This window comes from Sinohyriopsis cumingii, chromosome 2, assembly GCF_028554795.1.
Source record: "Sinohyriopsis cumingii isolate HCF-2022 chromosome 2, ASM2855479v2, whole genome shotgun sequence".
In the NCBI taxonomy this organism is placed as follows: domain Eukaryota; kingdom Metazoa; phylum Mollusca; class Bivalvia; order Unionida; family Unionidae; genus Sinohyriopsis; species Sinohyriopsis cumingii.
Window position 1 is genome coordinate 132,172,971 of NC_142962.1, and position 19,219 is coordinate 132,192,189.

At 36.0% G+C, this 19,219-nt stretch overlaps 1 protein-coding gene across 1 annotated transcript in view; it reads left to right on the plus strand.

The window, feature by feature from the left end:
- LOC149805856 (guanylate cyclase 32E-like) overlaps positions 1–18,373 on the plus strand; it is a 112,340-nt gene extending 93,967 nt beyond the window's left edge. Inside the window, exons 19-20 of the mRNA XM_089950581.1 lie at positions 15,074–15,165; positions 15,747–18,373. Coding sequence (XP_089806707.1) covers positions 15,074–15,165; positions 15,747–16,319 — 665 coding nt within the window. The 3' untranslated portion in view covers positions 16,320–18,373. The remainder of the gene's footprint in view (positions 1–15,073; positions 15,166–15,746) is intronic.
- Positions 18,374–19,219: the final 846 nt, after the last annotated feature.

Here is a 19,219-nt window from a genome sequence, read left to right on the forward strand (position 1 = left end):
GATGTCGTTTAAATCAGCGAGGTGCCGTCGTGATAAACCTGGCTGAAATCACTGAGAAACAAGAAACCAGAACCAAGAAAACAGAGACGCCGGCGTGTCGGTGAAATTTGTCAAACATTACATCGACTATGTTATTACTGCAAACAAACGATACCAATATGCAAAGGTGCTGTTAGCAGTGCGTATAGTAACTAAATGAAGATATATAATAGGAATATTGACCAGCTAAGGAGAGAAAAATAAAGTTTTAAGAAATAGTCGATTTACATTAGGCGTTACGGACAGAGGTTAAATTGATAGACCTGAACCTAACATCTTAAAGGTTCGCAAGTCTATATTGTATTTATTCCTCTTATGTTGACAAAAAGACAAGTGGGATACAAATGCTATATTGGCAAATGATTAGCTTCAAGAATTATTCACATATACAGTTCCAAAATTATCAATTGTAGGAGATGAAATTCATTTCGAAGGACTCATCGTTTATCTGGAAAGGTACTTAACCGTCTTTGGCGATATTGTTTAAGGTTTTTAATTTCGTATACATGACAAATTTTGAGCAGCCCCGTGATGACACTGTTGCGAAATTTACCAACCGGTGCGTGGAAGCAGTTGTTATGGGATGCTAAACATCGATGGCAAATTTGATGTGCCAGTACCATCTCGAGACCATCTGGGAGTGATAGTACTAGCACCCGAAAACGCAAGGCAAATAGATACATAACCGTCTAGGTTGAAATCACTCAAATGCTGTTTTTATAACGATGAAGTGACAATCCGTTTTTATTTACTGTCGATTATATCAAGCCAGCATTGACGCAACCAGGAAATGAAAAACCTCGACTGATATTCAGCAAGGACGCACGTTTCTGCGTAACAGTTCTTCGACAGAAACAAACTTTGGAGACACAGAGCAAAAGCGTAACCACTGTAGTTTTAAATGAACATGGTGGCATGCCCCAAGAGCACACAATCGCCTGAGACTTATTTATTCCCAGGAAGATATTTTCTATGAAGGCATGGCATGCAGACCAATAAAGAAAACGACTTGGGTGGAAGTGCGTGTGCGTGGTGCGGCTGAACAGGGGCAGTCTGGTGAGGAATAATCTTCACAATAACAATATAATAGAAAAACTGTGATGGGCCCTCAAATCTAACGAAGCGAGAAAATAATTAAAGCGGATCAACATATGCTATTTGCAGAATCATAACCACTACCACTGTTATATAATCTGATTTGCTGTCTGGGCAAAATCGATAATAACCCATGTACCAGGTGGCGCTATGGAAATAATTTGGCTACGTTTACGTTGGCTAATACATGTCTATTCAGATATTCTCGGGTACGTTCAGTGTAGTATCAGTTCAACTGACAAACTGTACTCGGTGGATAGCGTTTAACATGGTGGAATTTAAGCTGTTGTTGATTGAGATGGAAATTACTGACATCTCAGTGCACAGATACAGAATTGGGGGGCTAGCTACCCCAAACTGGTAACTGATTTACTGACAGTAAAAGTCGAAAACTGTTTGTCGGCGCATTGATCTACATGCAAGCTCATAGAAGTTGTATTGATCTGATTGGTTAACCCCGTGGGATCTTAGCAAAAAGGCCTTAATCTGGAGACTTGAGAAGAACACATAGAATATGACCAGATTAAACACTGCCTTCCATAAACTACACAATTTTCCTTGTTTTTTTTATGACTATTTGGGGTCAAAATAGTTCATATTCTCTCCACGTTATCATCGTTTTCGATTAGTGTTATATCCCAATTTAATTTCAAACAGTCGAGCTGGTTGTATCTGTTTCTTTTGAGTTCCATGACAATTAATTATAAAGAAATCAGCCGTTTTACTATCCAGTTAGGAAATCAACACATGTCCTTTTTGATCAATCTCATTACATCCATGGTTGCTTAAACAGATTTACCAATCTTTTAATATTTTTCTCAATCACTACGCAAGTCCTTCTTGTTTTGAACTTTATTTAAAACAATTTAAAAAAAAAATAACCACCATATTTTCTGATATTAACTGTTGCTTTATCTTTTGCATCAGAATATCCGTTTTTGGCTTTTAGTATGAATCCTAAAAATTGCTTTTTATTGACTGTATATTTCCTTTAGATCTTAAATTGATACAGTAGTTTTATCTTCGTTCCTGCTAAATGGGTTAGTTTTGAAAAGGCTGTATCTGTTAATCTTTGTTCTTATGATTAACAGTTTTTCAAACTTCCATTTCACGTTATAAGTCTTTAACCAATCATTCAGCATGCTGTATGGTTAAATGCAATGCATTTTCTTGTTTGTTATCTCCATGCAGTTTATTGCTAACCATTAGTAGCTAAACTTAGATTGGATTATTTTGCCCTATTATGTTTAACGTACGTCATGTATGTTTGCTAATAAGTTGATGTCTCTGAGAGTGTCTTATAGTAACCACAACGCACATCTAGATGTTAGCATTTTATTCTGATTTTGACGTCGACTGTTAATTTCGATTCTGTCTGCTTCCAAATTTTATTTTATTGACATTTAAGCATTTCAAATGTGAGTAATTTACATGTTAAGACTATCTGACAGAGTTTTTGGTGTGATACACAATTCTTGAAAAGTCCCTAACTTTTAGTTTACGCAGCCCATATTTAATAGATACAAATTCTCTGTCTCTGTCTATCCCTCACACACAAGCACACACACAGAGACTGTTAGACATAAATAAAAATATACACGTATGTTAACGGTCATCAACGAAAATAGGGTTTTATTAAAATTTGAAAATATTACTTAAAATACATAATTCAATAGCAGATACCATATTCAGTTTTAGTATTCCACAAGTTGCTGAAGTTTTAAAAAGGGTCCCATTTTTCTCCCATGTGTGTATTGTATTATGCAGCTTTGCTAAATATTTTTCCAGATTTTTTAATACTTTGGTAACTTGTAAAATATATTAGTTAAGCAATGCGGAAGCTTTAATTGAGATATATTGTAGTCAGAATGAAAAAATCATTAGATACTCAAATTCGTTATTTCTGCTAAAATCACAATAGTAGGAAGATAATTTTATATCGATGCAATAAACGATTTCCTAAACTTTTAGATCACTGGAAGTAATGAAATAGGTGTTCGATATTTTCAACCTTATTGTTTACTTTAAGTATTCGTATCGTAATCAAATATTTGTTTCTTCAGAACATGATTTGTTACAATAATCATATTCTCGATTTCAAATTAAAGTGCACTTCTTTGCTAAAATTAGCGATGTTTTGACAAGCTTGATCAATTATTTGGCTCCTTAAAATTGTTTTCACCATGTCTCGTGTCTTCCATAAAGTATATTTGTTCTATTCTTCATCAAATGTTTATATTTAGATTTTAAATTCTTATATGTTATGGTAAACATTTATCTGAATTTATATTGTCAAGAAAATTTACTTTGTTAATATTAATTAATTTGTCTTTTCTGGTGACCAGATATTTTTTATTATAAAAAAGGAGAAATATTGGTAGCATGTACCTTTTGATGTAATGCTTCAAATGTATGATCCTTGAATATTAAGTGGATTTGCGACAAATATTATTACGTTTGACGCCCTTCTATATATGAATAAATGTTATTATTATCAATATAATGTAGAATATCCACGGACGAGGGCTGTTTTTTTAATCATGCAGAGGCAAGGATAACATCGTGCCAAAATGTATTACTAATGCATTTACTGATCTCTCTTAATTTTGAATCCTTCAATTTTAATGTCTGGATGCCTCAATGTTTTCCTAGCGCTTGTTTTGTAACCATACGCTGCTAAAGTCTTCATTTTCGATCGGGCGTTTAATCCGGGTTATCTTCGTGTATTTAGTAAAATAATAAATATGAACCCTACCTAGGCCATTGTCTAGGTCTGGGTCTATTAAGTATAACTTTTTTTCGCTCCTTCGGTTTTACTGCTTCAAAATTGTATTGTACAAATATTTTATTCAACTAATTTTCTATATATAATAGAGGATTGGGCAGTGCCAAAAGTAAACAAAATTGGTAAAATTGATGATGTGATCAAAGTTATTTTCCTTATAAGGGATATATTGTTTCTCATGCAACAACCCAGTATTTTTTAAAACTTATTTTGAGATCTTTAAACAGTTTTACTCTAGCATATTGTCTAGATTCAAATATAATTCTATTCCTAAAAATTGAAAGGAAGAAGTAGACCAAAATTATTTTAGTGTCTGGGCACATTTTCTCTTCTGAGATTTGTTCCTTCCTATCCAAATAGCTTTCGATATTAATTCATTACAGTGTAAACCAGACACTGATGCAAGTCCTTAAGTGTTTTGATGTTAGACCTAAAAGGATTGTGGAGGGCTACTTAAAAACAAAAATGCTTCATACGCCTACTCGTCCAGTTGAACTCTTTGAACTCTGTCATTACAAAAGAGATATGTCGTATTTGTTTTATTCCTGACATCAGTGGAGAAAAGTTCTATTCCTTTAATAACTAGGTAAGGTGCAAATAGGTACTCAATGACGGCACACTCTCTCTAAATGAAAGAACCGAGACAAATGACCATTGTTAATGATAATGTATTTGAAGTTGATGCTTTTCCTTTGCCTCTGAATATTAAATTGTGTCATTTTATGAGCTTGAAGAAAGTGCTGATTATCACTTGTTAGCTTTACTTGTAGTAAATCATTTTTCACCCTTAAGATGATTATCTTCAACAGTATTTACAATACATTTTTCAGCTGTGTTAACGTATTCCTTTTATCGTTGAGGTCTTGCACTGAAGATACATTTTCCGTTTGCTACTGGATCTATACAAACCCCATACATTCTATGATACAATTTAATTTAACCGTTCATAATGTAATATTTTCACAATAATTTCAACACAGTTCTGTTGTGAATTGTCTAAATTATTTGTGTACACCTTGATCAACTGAGTCACGTGATACAAGCGTACATATTGAAACACATAAGCAAATGCATGTTCAAATAACACACATATTGTAGTGTACAAATTTGCCATGACCGTTTGAGACTTGCGAATCCCAATACACGCATATATTAAAGTTTGAAAATATTTTGCTAATTTTCATGCATACATATGCATATACACATATTAAAGATTATCATATTATTTATTGGTGTTATTTTGGGCATTAATAGCCTCTAATACTGGTCAGTTTGTTCTGGAAATGAGTAAAAAGGGAGAGAAGAAAACAGTCTTTAAATAATTTATTGACCAGTCTCGCCTGATCCTGTATTAATTATTCTTTTATTTTCATAAGAATAATAAGAATATTTATTATTCTAATCAACATCACTAACAATATCATTGCTTTGTACTAGGGACAACATATTACAAACAGACTTAAGTATTGTTACATTTAATATTGAATAGTGTTCCTCTCCCGTTAACCAGTAACACGAATAGTACCCTCTGTAATCAGTTATTAATCCCTATATGTGAAGGAGTTCCTGACACGGTTATAATGGTCATACTAATCACAGTTGATTAGCTTGAGTGACACTAAGGCAATCGAATTATTCAGTAATATTTGTCTCATTACTCAGGTAGATGTCAGTTACTACTCGCATTTTCCAGCTACAGCTTAAATCAGCAAGAATGGCAAGGACTGTTTGAAGACCTTAGCTTGCAAGCAGAATATTCGTCAAAGCACTTGGTCTACGCAATATTATAATCTAACTTTCCCCATAAATAAGGAGGTGGAATAAGAGTTGGACCCCGCCCAAGCAAGCATTGTGCTTAATTAAATATATGAGACCAGGAGGAAAATAAAACATAAAGAAAAACTAACACCCAGTGAACGCTGGGTAATAAGCTAATTTAGCACACACAAGAACCTGCATCCTATTTGAATATGTAATACCAACAACTTTTTAATATTTATTTTGATACGTAAGAAATGTCACAATAAGTATAATAATAGTGAAAGCTTATTTGCGCGAAGCATGAAAGGTTTATACAAACCTCAGCATATGCATCACAAAGTATGGAACAATTTACACATATCATAATTCTCTGATCTATTTGTGAGCGGAAATATTATCCAATGATACATTTTATCTATCTATCTATCTATCTATCTATCTACCTATCTATCTACCTACCTACCTACCTGTCTGTTTGTCTGTCTGTCTATCTATCTATCTATGTGTCTATCTATCTATCTCTCTCTTTCTATATATATATATATATATATATATATATATATATATATATATATATATATATATATATATATATATATATATATATATATATATATATATATATATATATATATATATATATATATGATTTACAATTAAGCACTGCATCTATGCATTAAAAAGGTAATATGTAAGTTTTCTCCCTTGCTTTGGTTTTGCATAGACCCAGCAATTAAAACACTATGCAGATTATATTTAAGAGTGTTGGAGAGCCAGACAGTGAGACCCGTGCTTAGCAGAACTACATCTTCCGTTATTTTATTCACACTTTTTCTTCCAATTTCCTTTTGTCCTTTACAATGGTTATTTTGGCATCATAATGGTTTGCCTGTCAAGTCTCAGTAGAAGACAAATTATCAGCTGCACTCCAGTTTGATTGATACATCAGTGTTTCACTTTGTGAAATAATAAGGCAGTTTATGGGTTTATCAACTCCATCTATTTACAGTAGTAAGAGTTACAAAAAAAGTTCTATATAATTCATGTAGATGTGGAGTAGAGAACACTAGATTATAATTGCTAGATGTAATAATGTATTTAGACCATTACCGACGTAAAATACGCTTTGTTGATCACAGCCAAACACCCGAAGGGGCCAAGGTCATAACCATTGTCACGACCAGGGCCAGGGCTTGTTCCTACATTATGTCAAAGCTACACAGCCTTGCATCGCAGTGCCACTTTAATCGGTTTCATCCCCGGAAGGGCAGCCATATCTGGACTGGCTGCTTCTACGTTATTGATGTTGAGAGTGCACACCCAAATCGGTGGAATCTCGTTCCGAGTACAACGTTCCATTGTGATCAACGAGAGCCTGTGTCACACTGCAGCAAGTCCCTCCAGATACGGAGATTCGTGGCTTAATTATGTGGTTCCAACTTCATAGACGTCGACAAAATTACCTGGACAACGACATATGCAGTCCGGCCTGTGTCACTAGAACTTTCAAGCTGACAGCTCTATTAAAACCCTGCATACAGCATCGGATAGTAGCTGATCGAGCTGACATCCCTTAGTGTTGATCTTGTATAGTGCGTGCTCTTGAAGGAAACAGGAAAGTCCCCCCCTGCGGATCCAGCGTTGTAGAATTGGCCCGACGTGCCTCACTTTGTGTCGTAAGAGGCGACTAAGTAGAGGCATCCTGTTTGCCGTGGGTTGCGTCCTGTGTCGGGGGAGGAAAGGATTCTTGTAGTTGAGCAGAGGGTTTCCGATGCAATACACTACTTTGGCCTCTAGTTCTTCTAGACGGGTGGTCGGGATGGGCCCGGTCTCGACAAATCAGCTTGTCACGCCGAGCCCTAGGAAGTCTTTATTTACTCGTTCACTTACTTTATCTTCCTCCTTGTATAGCTCTTGATACCACCATTGCCCCTACAGTATATCCCTTTTGCTTTCCCTTTCCCAACTCTTACAAGACTTCATAGAAGGCAATGGCTTGACGGATTGATCGGGAAATAATTTTACCGACTGAGTAGAACATCTGTGCATCACTGGCACTTAAAAAGTGTCCCCCGGGTACTAATTGCACACAAACCAACATGAAAAATTCCAAATAAATCAACACAAAACTTGGATGGCGAGCCATATAGTGTGGAGCCATTCCACGCTTCATGGTTATACAGTCTAATGAGCGTTCAAAACCGCTTGCGGTATTTTCTCCGATTGTAATTGAAATAACCGTTACGGGATTGATCGGCACACCAAAAAGTGTAAACAGTTAAAATCGGGCTGTCTTTTGTTTGAATGTTAGCGACGAGGACAAACAGAACATATCCAGAAAATGAAAACTTTCTTCGATATTCCAGTAGCCTCATTCGCTCACACAACACTCAGTATGTCCAATGGCGTGATTCGCTGTCGTGACTTGGCTGGGGCGACACAGATAGTATGGAAGGGATGAAAAACGAAGGTATCACTGCGGTACGTAGAATGCGTATAAACGTAACAACATTCTGCAGGACACCAACACCATTGTACTCACCTTCAACAAACCAACAATACCCAGAGTGGTCAAAGTTGAATCTTTGCAAGTGAAGATTAAAGTTTACTTACCGAACCCACTTCGATGCTATAAGTGACAGAACTATGGCCATCATGAAGATCGATTCGAAAAAAGCGAAATATGTGGCCGATCCGGAGACCATTTTCTTCAGGAATTTGAGTGTAGAGCAACTCTGCATTGCGTCAACTGTGGAAAAGAGCACAACGCTAATTCAAAGGACTGTGATACCTGGAAACAGGAGAAGAAAATACAGAGGGTAAAGTACACTTCTAACATTCTCTATCCAGAGGCTATAAAGCTTGTACAGGCTAAAATATCCGTTCCTGATCGATCATTCTTGACTGGAGTGAAAAACAAAAACAAAACAACGAAGGACACTCAAACTCAGAGTGATTCACCCGATTCATCATCAATCTCTAACAACCCCATTACCAAGCACAGAAAAACACGGCATCTACTCAAACAACGTTCAGTAATACCCCATCTCCGAAATCATCAAAGACTAAATAGAAATCTCAAGGAAATATTTAGCAAAAGGAGTCAGATGACCCCATTAAATTCTATAATAGTTTTGGAGACATTGAGAACATGGATGCAGAAGAATCTGCTCCATGTGCTCAAGGTTGCGCCAGACCTACAACCCAAAAAATTCATCCCCGTTGTTCCTCCAGATAAATAACCACATAGATTGCCCTCGCGAAAGGTCTAACCTAGTTCCACAATCTCCACTTTAAACTGATAATGAAGATCATCATCAAACAATGACACTGTCGAGGACTTAAATCGGACTTCAATGATATTCTTTTGCTTTTAAACGAACATGATCATGCAGTAAATATTCTTCAAATATACGGACAACAATACACTTAAAAACTACTCCCAGTTTAGCACATACTTTCAAAATGTTGACAGAGCCTCAGGAGGAGTTTCTATTGTTATGAACAATAGAGCCCCTCCTAGCGTCATGCCTTTAAACACAAATTTGCAAGCCATTGCTGTAAGCGTCACTCTACAACGAGTGATTACCTTTTGTTCTATTTTCTTACCACCAAACACCAACCTACAACCAAATGAACTGGTCAACCTTATTCAACAACTGCTTGCGCAATTTTTTCTACTTGGGAATTTTAATGCCCATAACAACAGAAGCGAGAGAGGCAAAAAGGTAGAAGATTTCATTGCTAGACACGATTTTTGTCTATATAACACCAAATCACCGACATATTTACAACCAGGAACGGATACATGCACGAGTATCGATTTGTCAATTTGTTCTCCTTCGCTACTTTTGGATTATAATTGGAAGGTCGCTAATGACCCTCACAGCAGTGACAACTTTCCAATCTCTCTTAAGAACAGTAACGTTACAATCGTTGAAGCAATTCCACAATTGAATTTAAAGAAGGCGGACTGGAAAATTTGTAAACACAGCTAGTCTCAAGAGGAATACCGTTTTAAACGACAATAACCCTATTCAGTAGTTTACTTCTGTCTTAATCCAGATTGCAGAAGATTACATTCCCATGTCCTCACCGAATTGTACAAGAACCCCAAAATCGTGGTTCAGCAATGAATGTAAGGAAGCCATTAGACAACCCCGAGAAGCACTGAAAAAATTCACTAAGTATCCAACGCCAGAAAATTTAACTTAGTATCGTATTGTTCGGGACAAAGCTCTCCGCACGATTAAAGTAAGTAAATCATGGAAAAAATATGTTTTAACTTTAAATTCTCGTTCCTCTATAAGGAAAGTCTGGGACACGATCCGCAAAATCAAATGAAATGGAAAAAAACTCAATTCTTTCCGACATCCGAAACAAAACAACAAGAATTCAATTCCATACATGACATAGTTAACATACTTGCTGATAGTTTCTCTAAAAGTCCCTCATAGAATACTTATTCAGAAGCCTTCCGAAGGCAAAAAGAAAAGACACAGTTGAAATTCATATCGAATAACTCTGCTAGAACTTATTGAATCCTTGAATAAGGCCCATGATACATCTGCTGGGCCTGATGATATACATTACCAGTTTTTGAAACACCTACCAGAACCATCATTAACAGTTTTTTTTTTCTGGAAATCTTTATCATTTATGGATTACTGGTAATGTACCAAACATTTGGAAACAAACAACAGTAATACCAGTTCCCAAACCAGGGCAGTATTTTATCTGTGACGCATTTCAACGTCAACATCAATATAATCATCAAGTGTTTTTCTCCTGGTGTGGATTGCTCCTTGTACATTGATAATTTTCTGATATTGTATCGATCAAAGCACATGCATACAATTGAAAGACAACTACAGCGAAATATCAACAAGATTTTAAATTGGGCCAATACTAACGGTTTCAAATTCTCGAAATCAAAAACGTTATGTATGTATTTCTGTCAGTAAAGAAGACATCATGATGAACCTTACCTCGCGCTGGACGGAACATCTATTGAACTTGTTGAGGAAACAAAGTTTTTGCGGTATTATCTTCGACAGAAAACTGGCTTTTATTCCACACCTAAAGAATTTGAAAACTAAATGCTTGAAATCTCTAGATCTGCTTAAAGTAGTAGTGCACATTGACTGCACATCTACGTAAAGTAGTAGTGCACATTGACTGGGGTGCTGATAAAAAAGTCATCCTCAATTTATATTGAGCGTTTATTTGCTCCAGATTGGACAATGGTTGCGTTGTTTATGGTTCAGCTAGAAAGTCATACTTGAAGATGCTTGACCCAATTCATCATCAAGGAATAAAACTCGCTCTGGGAGCATTTACAACATCCCCACGCGATAGCCTCTTCGCTGAAGCGAACAAACAACCTTTATCACATGGTATAGAAATGCTTTCCATACAGTATGCTATCAAATTACCTAAGTACCTCCCACAATATATTATACTGTTGTCTACGCAGTCATATTGGTATTAAAGGTAATGAAAAAGCAAATCGCGCTGCTAAAATGGCCCTATTCCTAGAATCATCTGATTTTAAAATACCGTATACTGATTGTAAACCTATTATCAACGAATCTTTACGTCAGATGTGGCAGGCATCATGGAATGAAGCAATGAATAACAACACTTGATGCAATCAAGCCAACCCTAGGAGAATGGACTCCTTCCTACAGAACCATCCGAAGAGAGAAGGTTGTCATTGCAGGAATTCGAATGGGTCGTACTTATCTAACTCACTCCCACATGCCAAAAGGCGAAGACCAGCCAACGTGCGTTTCTTGCAATGAACCATTTACTGTTAAGCATTTAATGATAGTGTTTCGACCTCCAACTTTCGCGCGATCAGTACTGCAATGTGTGTCATACATGTCATATGAAGGAACTTTTTGATACAATAAACGTCACTTGTGTTATAGAATTCTTGAAAGAATAAGCATTTATTCTAAGCTATAACTTTATGCTGTCACCTTGAGCACTTGTATGTAATGTATATACCGTCCCCTATTTTGAGGCGTTGTAAAATCAATCAATCAATCAATCAATCAATCAATCAATCAATCAATCAATCAATCAATCAATCAATCAATCAATCAATCAATCAATCAATCAATCAATCAATCAATCAATCAATCCAGGATAGTGTCTCTTCTGATTATCGACGGTATGTCTGTGCTCCTACACCAGCTAACCTCCGCCTTGGGTGACACTACGGTCGCCATACTCTCAGATTGTGTAGACACCAAACTTTCAGCTCCAAAGGCTCTCCACTGCATGGAATAAGCCAGTTTCTGGTTCTGGTCAAGTAACCTAAAAGTGTGTCGACTCTTCAGGTAGATGAGCATGGGCGCGGGATGGGCTATACAATACATACGATTACCTGTCAGACATGAGGCAGTTGTAGATTAGTAACCGCATGGCGTCACTAGTAACCAACCATATTGGCGGTTAGATCGAGCGGCCCCGCTTCTCTTTGCGAGAAATTATCCTTGGAATTATAAGCAGCATTGCAAGCCGATTGGCTCGTGCCGCATGCAAGTTCCATGATAGAATGCTTGGCCGGGATAAATGCATAAAAAAGTATTGACAGCGTACATCGTGAACATTCTACTATGTCGGCGCCCGTAGAACCCTAGCGACGATGCGAAATTTATGCCGCATGATTTCTCGCCTTGGGACGTCGTACGTTTTGACAAAGTATTTGTTTACGGGGTATTTCATCTCGATTGGATTTGCAAGTTTATGGAGAAGTAAGGAAAAGCAGCCCACTTCATCCTTGCGAACTGGATGTTTCATTCTGACTCGAGATAAACTGCCCGCTTTCAACGTTCAGCTGGGCATCCTGTAGCAGAAAAATATAGAACTTGAGCACTCCCACTACTTTTAAATCTGGATTGTAATGCAATCCGGACTGTTTTTGTTACCCTTGCTGATATTGTATGACGAAGTTGGGATGAGTTTCACAAATTTACTTAGAACGAATGTTTTTACCTTATGTCTTCGTATGCTATCATGCCATCGGGTTGGTAACACTTCTACCGGTTGTATGTTTGGATATGCCATTACAAGGAGTGATCAGCAATATAACTGACCTACATAAAATCGTCTACTTTACTATTGTCGGGTCTTTAAAAAATAAAGATAGAGTATTAGATATTCAAAAGTTTCAAATACGAAGGAATGATGAGCGAGTACTTTTGGGACTATAACTTTCTCCAGGTAAACCGAGATGAACACGTACTTCATATCTCGAAGGTTTTACCTATGCGGCAGTGGGGCGAAAGACAATATTTTCATAGGTATAAGCTTATGCGTGACATCTACAAGCTATAAGGGAATTTACTCATTAATTTATCACTGTGATGGAAGGCAAGGCGGACTAGCCATCACGAATGCAAACTATATAATCATACTAAAAGCCTCATAGCACGACGAGGTTATCGATTTAGCACATGCCAAAATACAGACAATATCAGAATGCATCTATGAAACTCCTAAAAATGGGTAGATCTCAGATGAGGATTTTGTGATAGTTTTGGATGAAATTGATAAATACCAATTAATGACAGATGATAATCGATGCAGAGATAAAAAAACAACAAACCTAGCTCTAATCCAATAAGGACGAAACTAGCTAGATACTTACATTAAAATTTCCTCGTATAAACTTAAACATTCTCCACTTTGTATGTACCCAAATTTCAGAGCGCTCCATAATATAAATGATCGCAGACATTTACTGTTTCTCGGCTAGTCTCATGTTGTTGTTGAGTTTAACGCCATCTTTCAGCACACGATAGGCTATACATGACGGCCAGTATTAATGGTGGAGGAAGAACCCGGGAAAACTCCGGAAAGAACCATCGACCCACGAGAAGCTACTGGCAAGCTTTCTCACATATCCACATTGGCTGAATCCGAGACTCGAACCGGCGCAGACAGAGGTAAGAGGACAGTGATCCGTAACGGAGAGCGCTTTAGACCACTCGACCACGCGGGGCCCCACCGGTTAGTCTGAAGTCCAGAATCCCCTTGTACTGGGTAGCCTGGTCGCAACGAAGCCAGTAAACCATTTGTCACAAATGCCTTTTTTAATGACAATCACCAAACGCCTAACCTACCAGGCTCTTGTGCAGTGGCATGTAAACAGTCATCTTGTTCATTCTCTGCTCCATACTCTAGTATAAATCCGCCACGTGATGCGCATTCTCGCATACACCGTGAAAGCTATCTGTGAATATGATGAGTACGTCTTTTTGTCTTTCTGCTCCTGACAGGTTGATATGTATATGATCTTTCTGGATTATCGTGACATCTCGTCCGAGTAAACGGTGACACAAATATGTGAAATATACGGTCTTTATTGGAAACAACGACCAGACAAATGCTCATGGGGCGAAACGACTGGAGAATGTAGTACTAGATATCAAGGCGCTGTCCCTCGGGCTCTGCATGTTTTTGGGTGGGTACATTCTCGCTGAAACCACATTGAAACTTGTGAGAGCCAACACATGGTGGACTGTCCATCCAACTGAGCACCAGTCTGTGCAACAAATGCATCATGGCTGAAGAGATTTATGACATTTTTAGCAGAGAATGATTTGACGCGTCCATGCTCCCACTCATCCGCAGTGGATGTGACTAACAGGTACTGAACATCTCCACCGTAAGCCAGCTACTAATAACCGGAGGCCTACATATGTTTGGTTTTGGCGATTTGACTACAGCGCCAATAAAACTAGGAAGGAGGGGCATTTGTAGGTGGGGCTTGAACACGGATCTCACAGCTCTGGAAAACAACTCGATTTCAATAACGTTTCAAGTAGTTTGTAAGGAGTTATATGCATTTTCAAGTAGTAAGTTTTTTGTGCTAAAATGGAATATCTTGTTTATCATTTTATAAAAATGCAAAAAGTAAGAGAAACATACATGTTTGTGTACTAAGAGATAACAACGCTATTTCTATTAACGACGAGCAGTGTTACATGTTTTTTGAACTACCAGATATGCGTACATTGCTAAATTCCGAATTCATGAGTGATATGTTTTTTTTTCAGTGCAAATGTTTTGTATTTTTTCAGATACAATTAAGGAGCTATTGACATTATTCAAAGAGTATTTGAAAATGCGTCGTCTTTTCAATAAAAATCCTTTTAAACTTCAAGGACATTTCAATGCAAACCCTAAAAAACCTTTCTCAGGTCTTGGCTTGCTGCTTACTTGTTACAACTCGTCATTAGGTGTTTTGTTTGTAATTGATTTCCAAGTTTAAGAATTTTCTTTATTTATTTCAACAGGTTTCCATTGCATTGGTGCACATTTTGATATTTAACATACACTAGTATTTAAATGTATCTTGATATTGTTTGTGTTTTTCAGCACTGAAAATCCACTGCAGCTCAGAATGTAGAGCCATTCTGAAAAAGCTCGGAGGCTATACGCTGTTAGAACGAGGATACGTCAAAATGAAGGTGAGTTTTCTTGCATCAATATTGATAGATGCAACATCTACAATGAAACAGTGGTTTGATCATATCAATAAATCCTCAACTTTTGCGTTTACTAGAAGTGTTTTGAGTTTTTATTAATAAGGGAGACAATCTGAGTTTAATTGCTGATAATAATAATCTCAGTGATGTTGATTAAGTCGAAATTAGGAAGGGGAGAGACTTAAGGCAAAAATCATATTTGACACAATATTTGATGACTTCATGATGTCTACAACTGTCAACGCATATATTGGTTTCAAATGTTTATCCTCACAGTGAAGATGGCATAAAATAGCACAGACTCATTACATATTTTAATGGACTAGAAGTAAACGTATCGTTGCGAGACCATTCTTTGGTTTCGACTAACGTGACACTTGGCACAAGTCCCCACGAATAATTGTTGTCTCTCTACATACTTAATATCATAATTGCTTTTATTTGTTCGGGTTATTTGTTTCTTATTTTCTTGAGAAATCTCTCTTCCGATTTTTTTGTCATACGGGTATTTTTTAACAATATTTATAAAAGGAATGTCTTGCAGTCCGCTTAATTTCTTTCAGGGCAAGGGGGAGTTGCTGACGTACTTTTTGGAAGAAGAAGATAGTTCCGCACGAATGCGCCGATTGTCGGATGTTAAATCCAGTCTTCTAAATAAAACTCAATCCGGTTCTATTTTAGGACCTAAACTCATTGCTGTTGATACAGGCTGTGATAAGAACTCGAACTGCTCAGGTTACTGGAGTGCTGAAGTGCCGCCCACACCGATTCTTGATCAGATCCCACCTCCATGTGACTTACAATCAAAAGTCGGCATGGAATATCGGACGGTTAACCAGTTTTCAAAGACTTCCTTATGGTCAACGTCTCACTCAAAGAATAGCAATCATGTTGGCGGAGATCATTTGAATGATTCCTCTTCTCCCACAGCATTAGGCCAATGTATAGAAGATATACTGTGGAATAATGTTCTTTACGAAGACTGCGCAGATACCGTGAATGTGGACAGCAGCACTAGCTTGATGACGATGGCAAAAGAAGTGGAAACGTCTCCAGAATGTATCCACTTGCTCGACATGTTCGCCTCCAATACTCAGGACTGCATTAAAGATGGTACGACCATGGAGATGGTGTAGTCTTTGTTTTAAATATTCTTTGTGCCTCGTTTCAAAGTGACAAGAGTGCAAGAAAGGACATTCTACCTTTTATGTCTTCTTGTTTATGTTCGTACACTGAGATTCCAAAAGGACAAGCGACTTAAACTTCAAAAATGTCTTGTCGAAATACAAATTCGCGATGAAATTATATTTTAATTCATAAAATATAATTTTGAAATATAAAATACAAACATAGATATTTGGCAGCAAATACGTTTTACTTGGTAACCTGTCATTACTGATGATTAATTATTAAACTGTCATTTAAGAAAGAAAACTTCGATTCAGAATACAATTAATTTAACAGATGCAATATTGCAGTAGCACTCAGGTTGTTCTGGAGATACAATTCTATCTGTGATATTTGAGCATAGATTTGTTCATATTTAAGATGTGCTGGATTTTCTTGAATGTGTTTATTAAAATTCAGCTTAAGCTATCTAAATACGTGATCATATTTACCCCACCCCTTCTTAATTTAATAATTACCTCTTTTTAAAACAAGATTCAACGCTCACTTCGTCTTTGAGACTTGTAAGGTTAATTTTTTTGTACGTATGTATGATATTGAAATAAGTTAAATTTTTTGCCTATACAAATTGAATTGTACATATGACTTTCACTGAGGAAATTTCTGGATTCAAAGATTGTGTTTAAACAATTCAATGAAAAAGCATTTTTTGTCCAGATTATTTAGTTGTATTAGGTTATTACGCATCTGTTTTGAGGTATTAAACCAACAGACTTTCATCTTGTCATATGTATGAATTTAAATTATATATTAGTTCGTACTTGAATTAAACTTTTATTGTTTCTGTTTTACAGCCAAAAATTGAAACTTAATTGTTATATTCGCCAATCACAAAATGGAATAAACACCCATCCTTTCTTAACAGTCATGGCATTTAGGTATGTTACCAACAAGGTTTAAAATTATACATGTAGTTAAAAGATCGGTTAGACCTATACACAAATGAGGCCATCCTATCTCTCAAAACAACAAGGGGATACAGCTGATGTAAACTTTCTGTCATAACTAAACTCTCTTCTGAAATTATGACAGTAAGAAGTTAAAAGGTTACTTAGTACTATTCTGAGACGGTAGTGGAAGGTTTTACCAATTGTTGGAGAATATAATATTTGATATTTGATCTTTTTCTTATTTATACGTGAAAGTTATGAATAAATCCAAATAAATGGACGATTTTAACGATGCATGTTTTAATTCGTCGTATAATTCATTATAAGAAAGAAAACCAATTTTTCCCCAGATGTTCGAATCTCCGTTAGTATTTGAATTCCATAAACATTCTTTGATTAACGAGCCATTATACTGACAAGCTTATCTATACCATAGACACCATGAAGAGTTATGGTTGTGCAGTGTCTTTTGACTGGCTGTTAGCTTGTTTTATTAGTCTAGAAGTGTTTCTCTTTAATTGGAATTCTCAAGGGTTATCATGTACTAACAAAATATTTGTTTATAGACCATGAAATTGATGTCGGGTCACAGGGTGTATAAGACCCAAGGTGAAACGTTTTCGTGCCATTTTATGCTATGAAGAAATTAGAAGTTTATGAAACTTAGCCCATGAGTCCAAACCTTATATTGTTTGCTCATCCATTTTTAATTTTTAATTAAATTAAGATTTTTGTTTTTTTAATTGTAAAATTTAATTAATGAAGAATCTTAAGAAGGGTAGTTTCAAAATATTTGTGTTCTTGCACAATTCCTCAGCTAGTCATCTATGAAAACGATTTTTAGCTGCTGACATTTTGATCTGGCATCAATGTAACCCAGCTTTAACTGTTCAGCATTTTGAAGCTGAAGTTCATTAAGATATTAAACATTCTTGCAGTAGGTAAACAGAAGATTTGTACTTTATTCAATAACGTCTATTGTTTAAATGACAAAATTCTCCTAATATCTGTCATGTTTATTGTGACATTTTCATAACCAGAAATTGGTTTAAAGTATGTGATATTTTGATTTATTTACTTTAAGATAAAATTGTTAGAATAAAAATGACATCCTATGACCAAAACACTTGCTTTTAATTGACTCCTAGGAATGTATAAACTGCGTAGAATGTATTTGATTCAAAGCCTTGCCACAGCAGATGGAAGAGGATAAAAAGATTTTGTTTCTTAGAGCTCGTTTTCAACCGCCGTGTCCATCACCCGAGTTGAGGATATATATATATATATATATATATATATATATATATATATATATATATATATATATATATATATATATATATATATATATATATATATATATATATATATATACGCGTTCGTATGATACATACATAGAAAATACATACATACATACAAACAGATATATATTATTATTGTGAAATATAATCTCTAAATTGAAAGGGGTAAATGGTCTGCAAGTATCTCCCGATATAAAAGGTTTTGCATAATATCTATGTTCACTTTATTCCGAACCCAACGGGAGACATTCCCTAAAACAAAAAGTACATTTAGTAGTATCGGACAATTTTATTATATATAGCTGGTCTTATGTTACGTGTTTAGGCTCGATTAAGCATCTACACAAGAGTAAAAACAACAAGCTTTGAAATATATAATAAATAATGTATTTCCCTGGAAGTATTCTGTAAAAATGAAAATATATGAACTTACGGTTTTCAGAATCAAATAGAAAAATAATCCAAGAATAATCCGCAAATAAACTTTTAGTAGTCCTAATATTGAAATGTTCTAATGATTCCAAGTTCGAGTCCCGACGAAGAATCAAAGATGGAAGGCTATGACGTATGCTGTAACCTGTATTGTGCTGAAGTCTACAGTTACTTGTAGAAACACAAAACTTACTCCTCAGGTTTTGCAAATCCCAAATAAACATT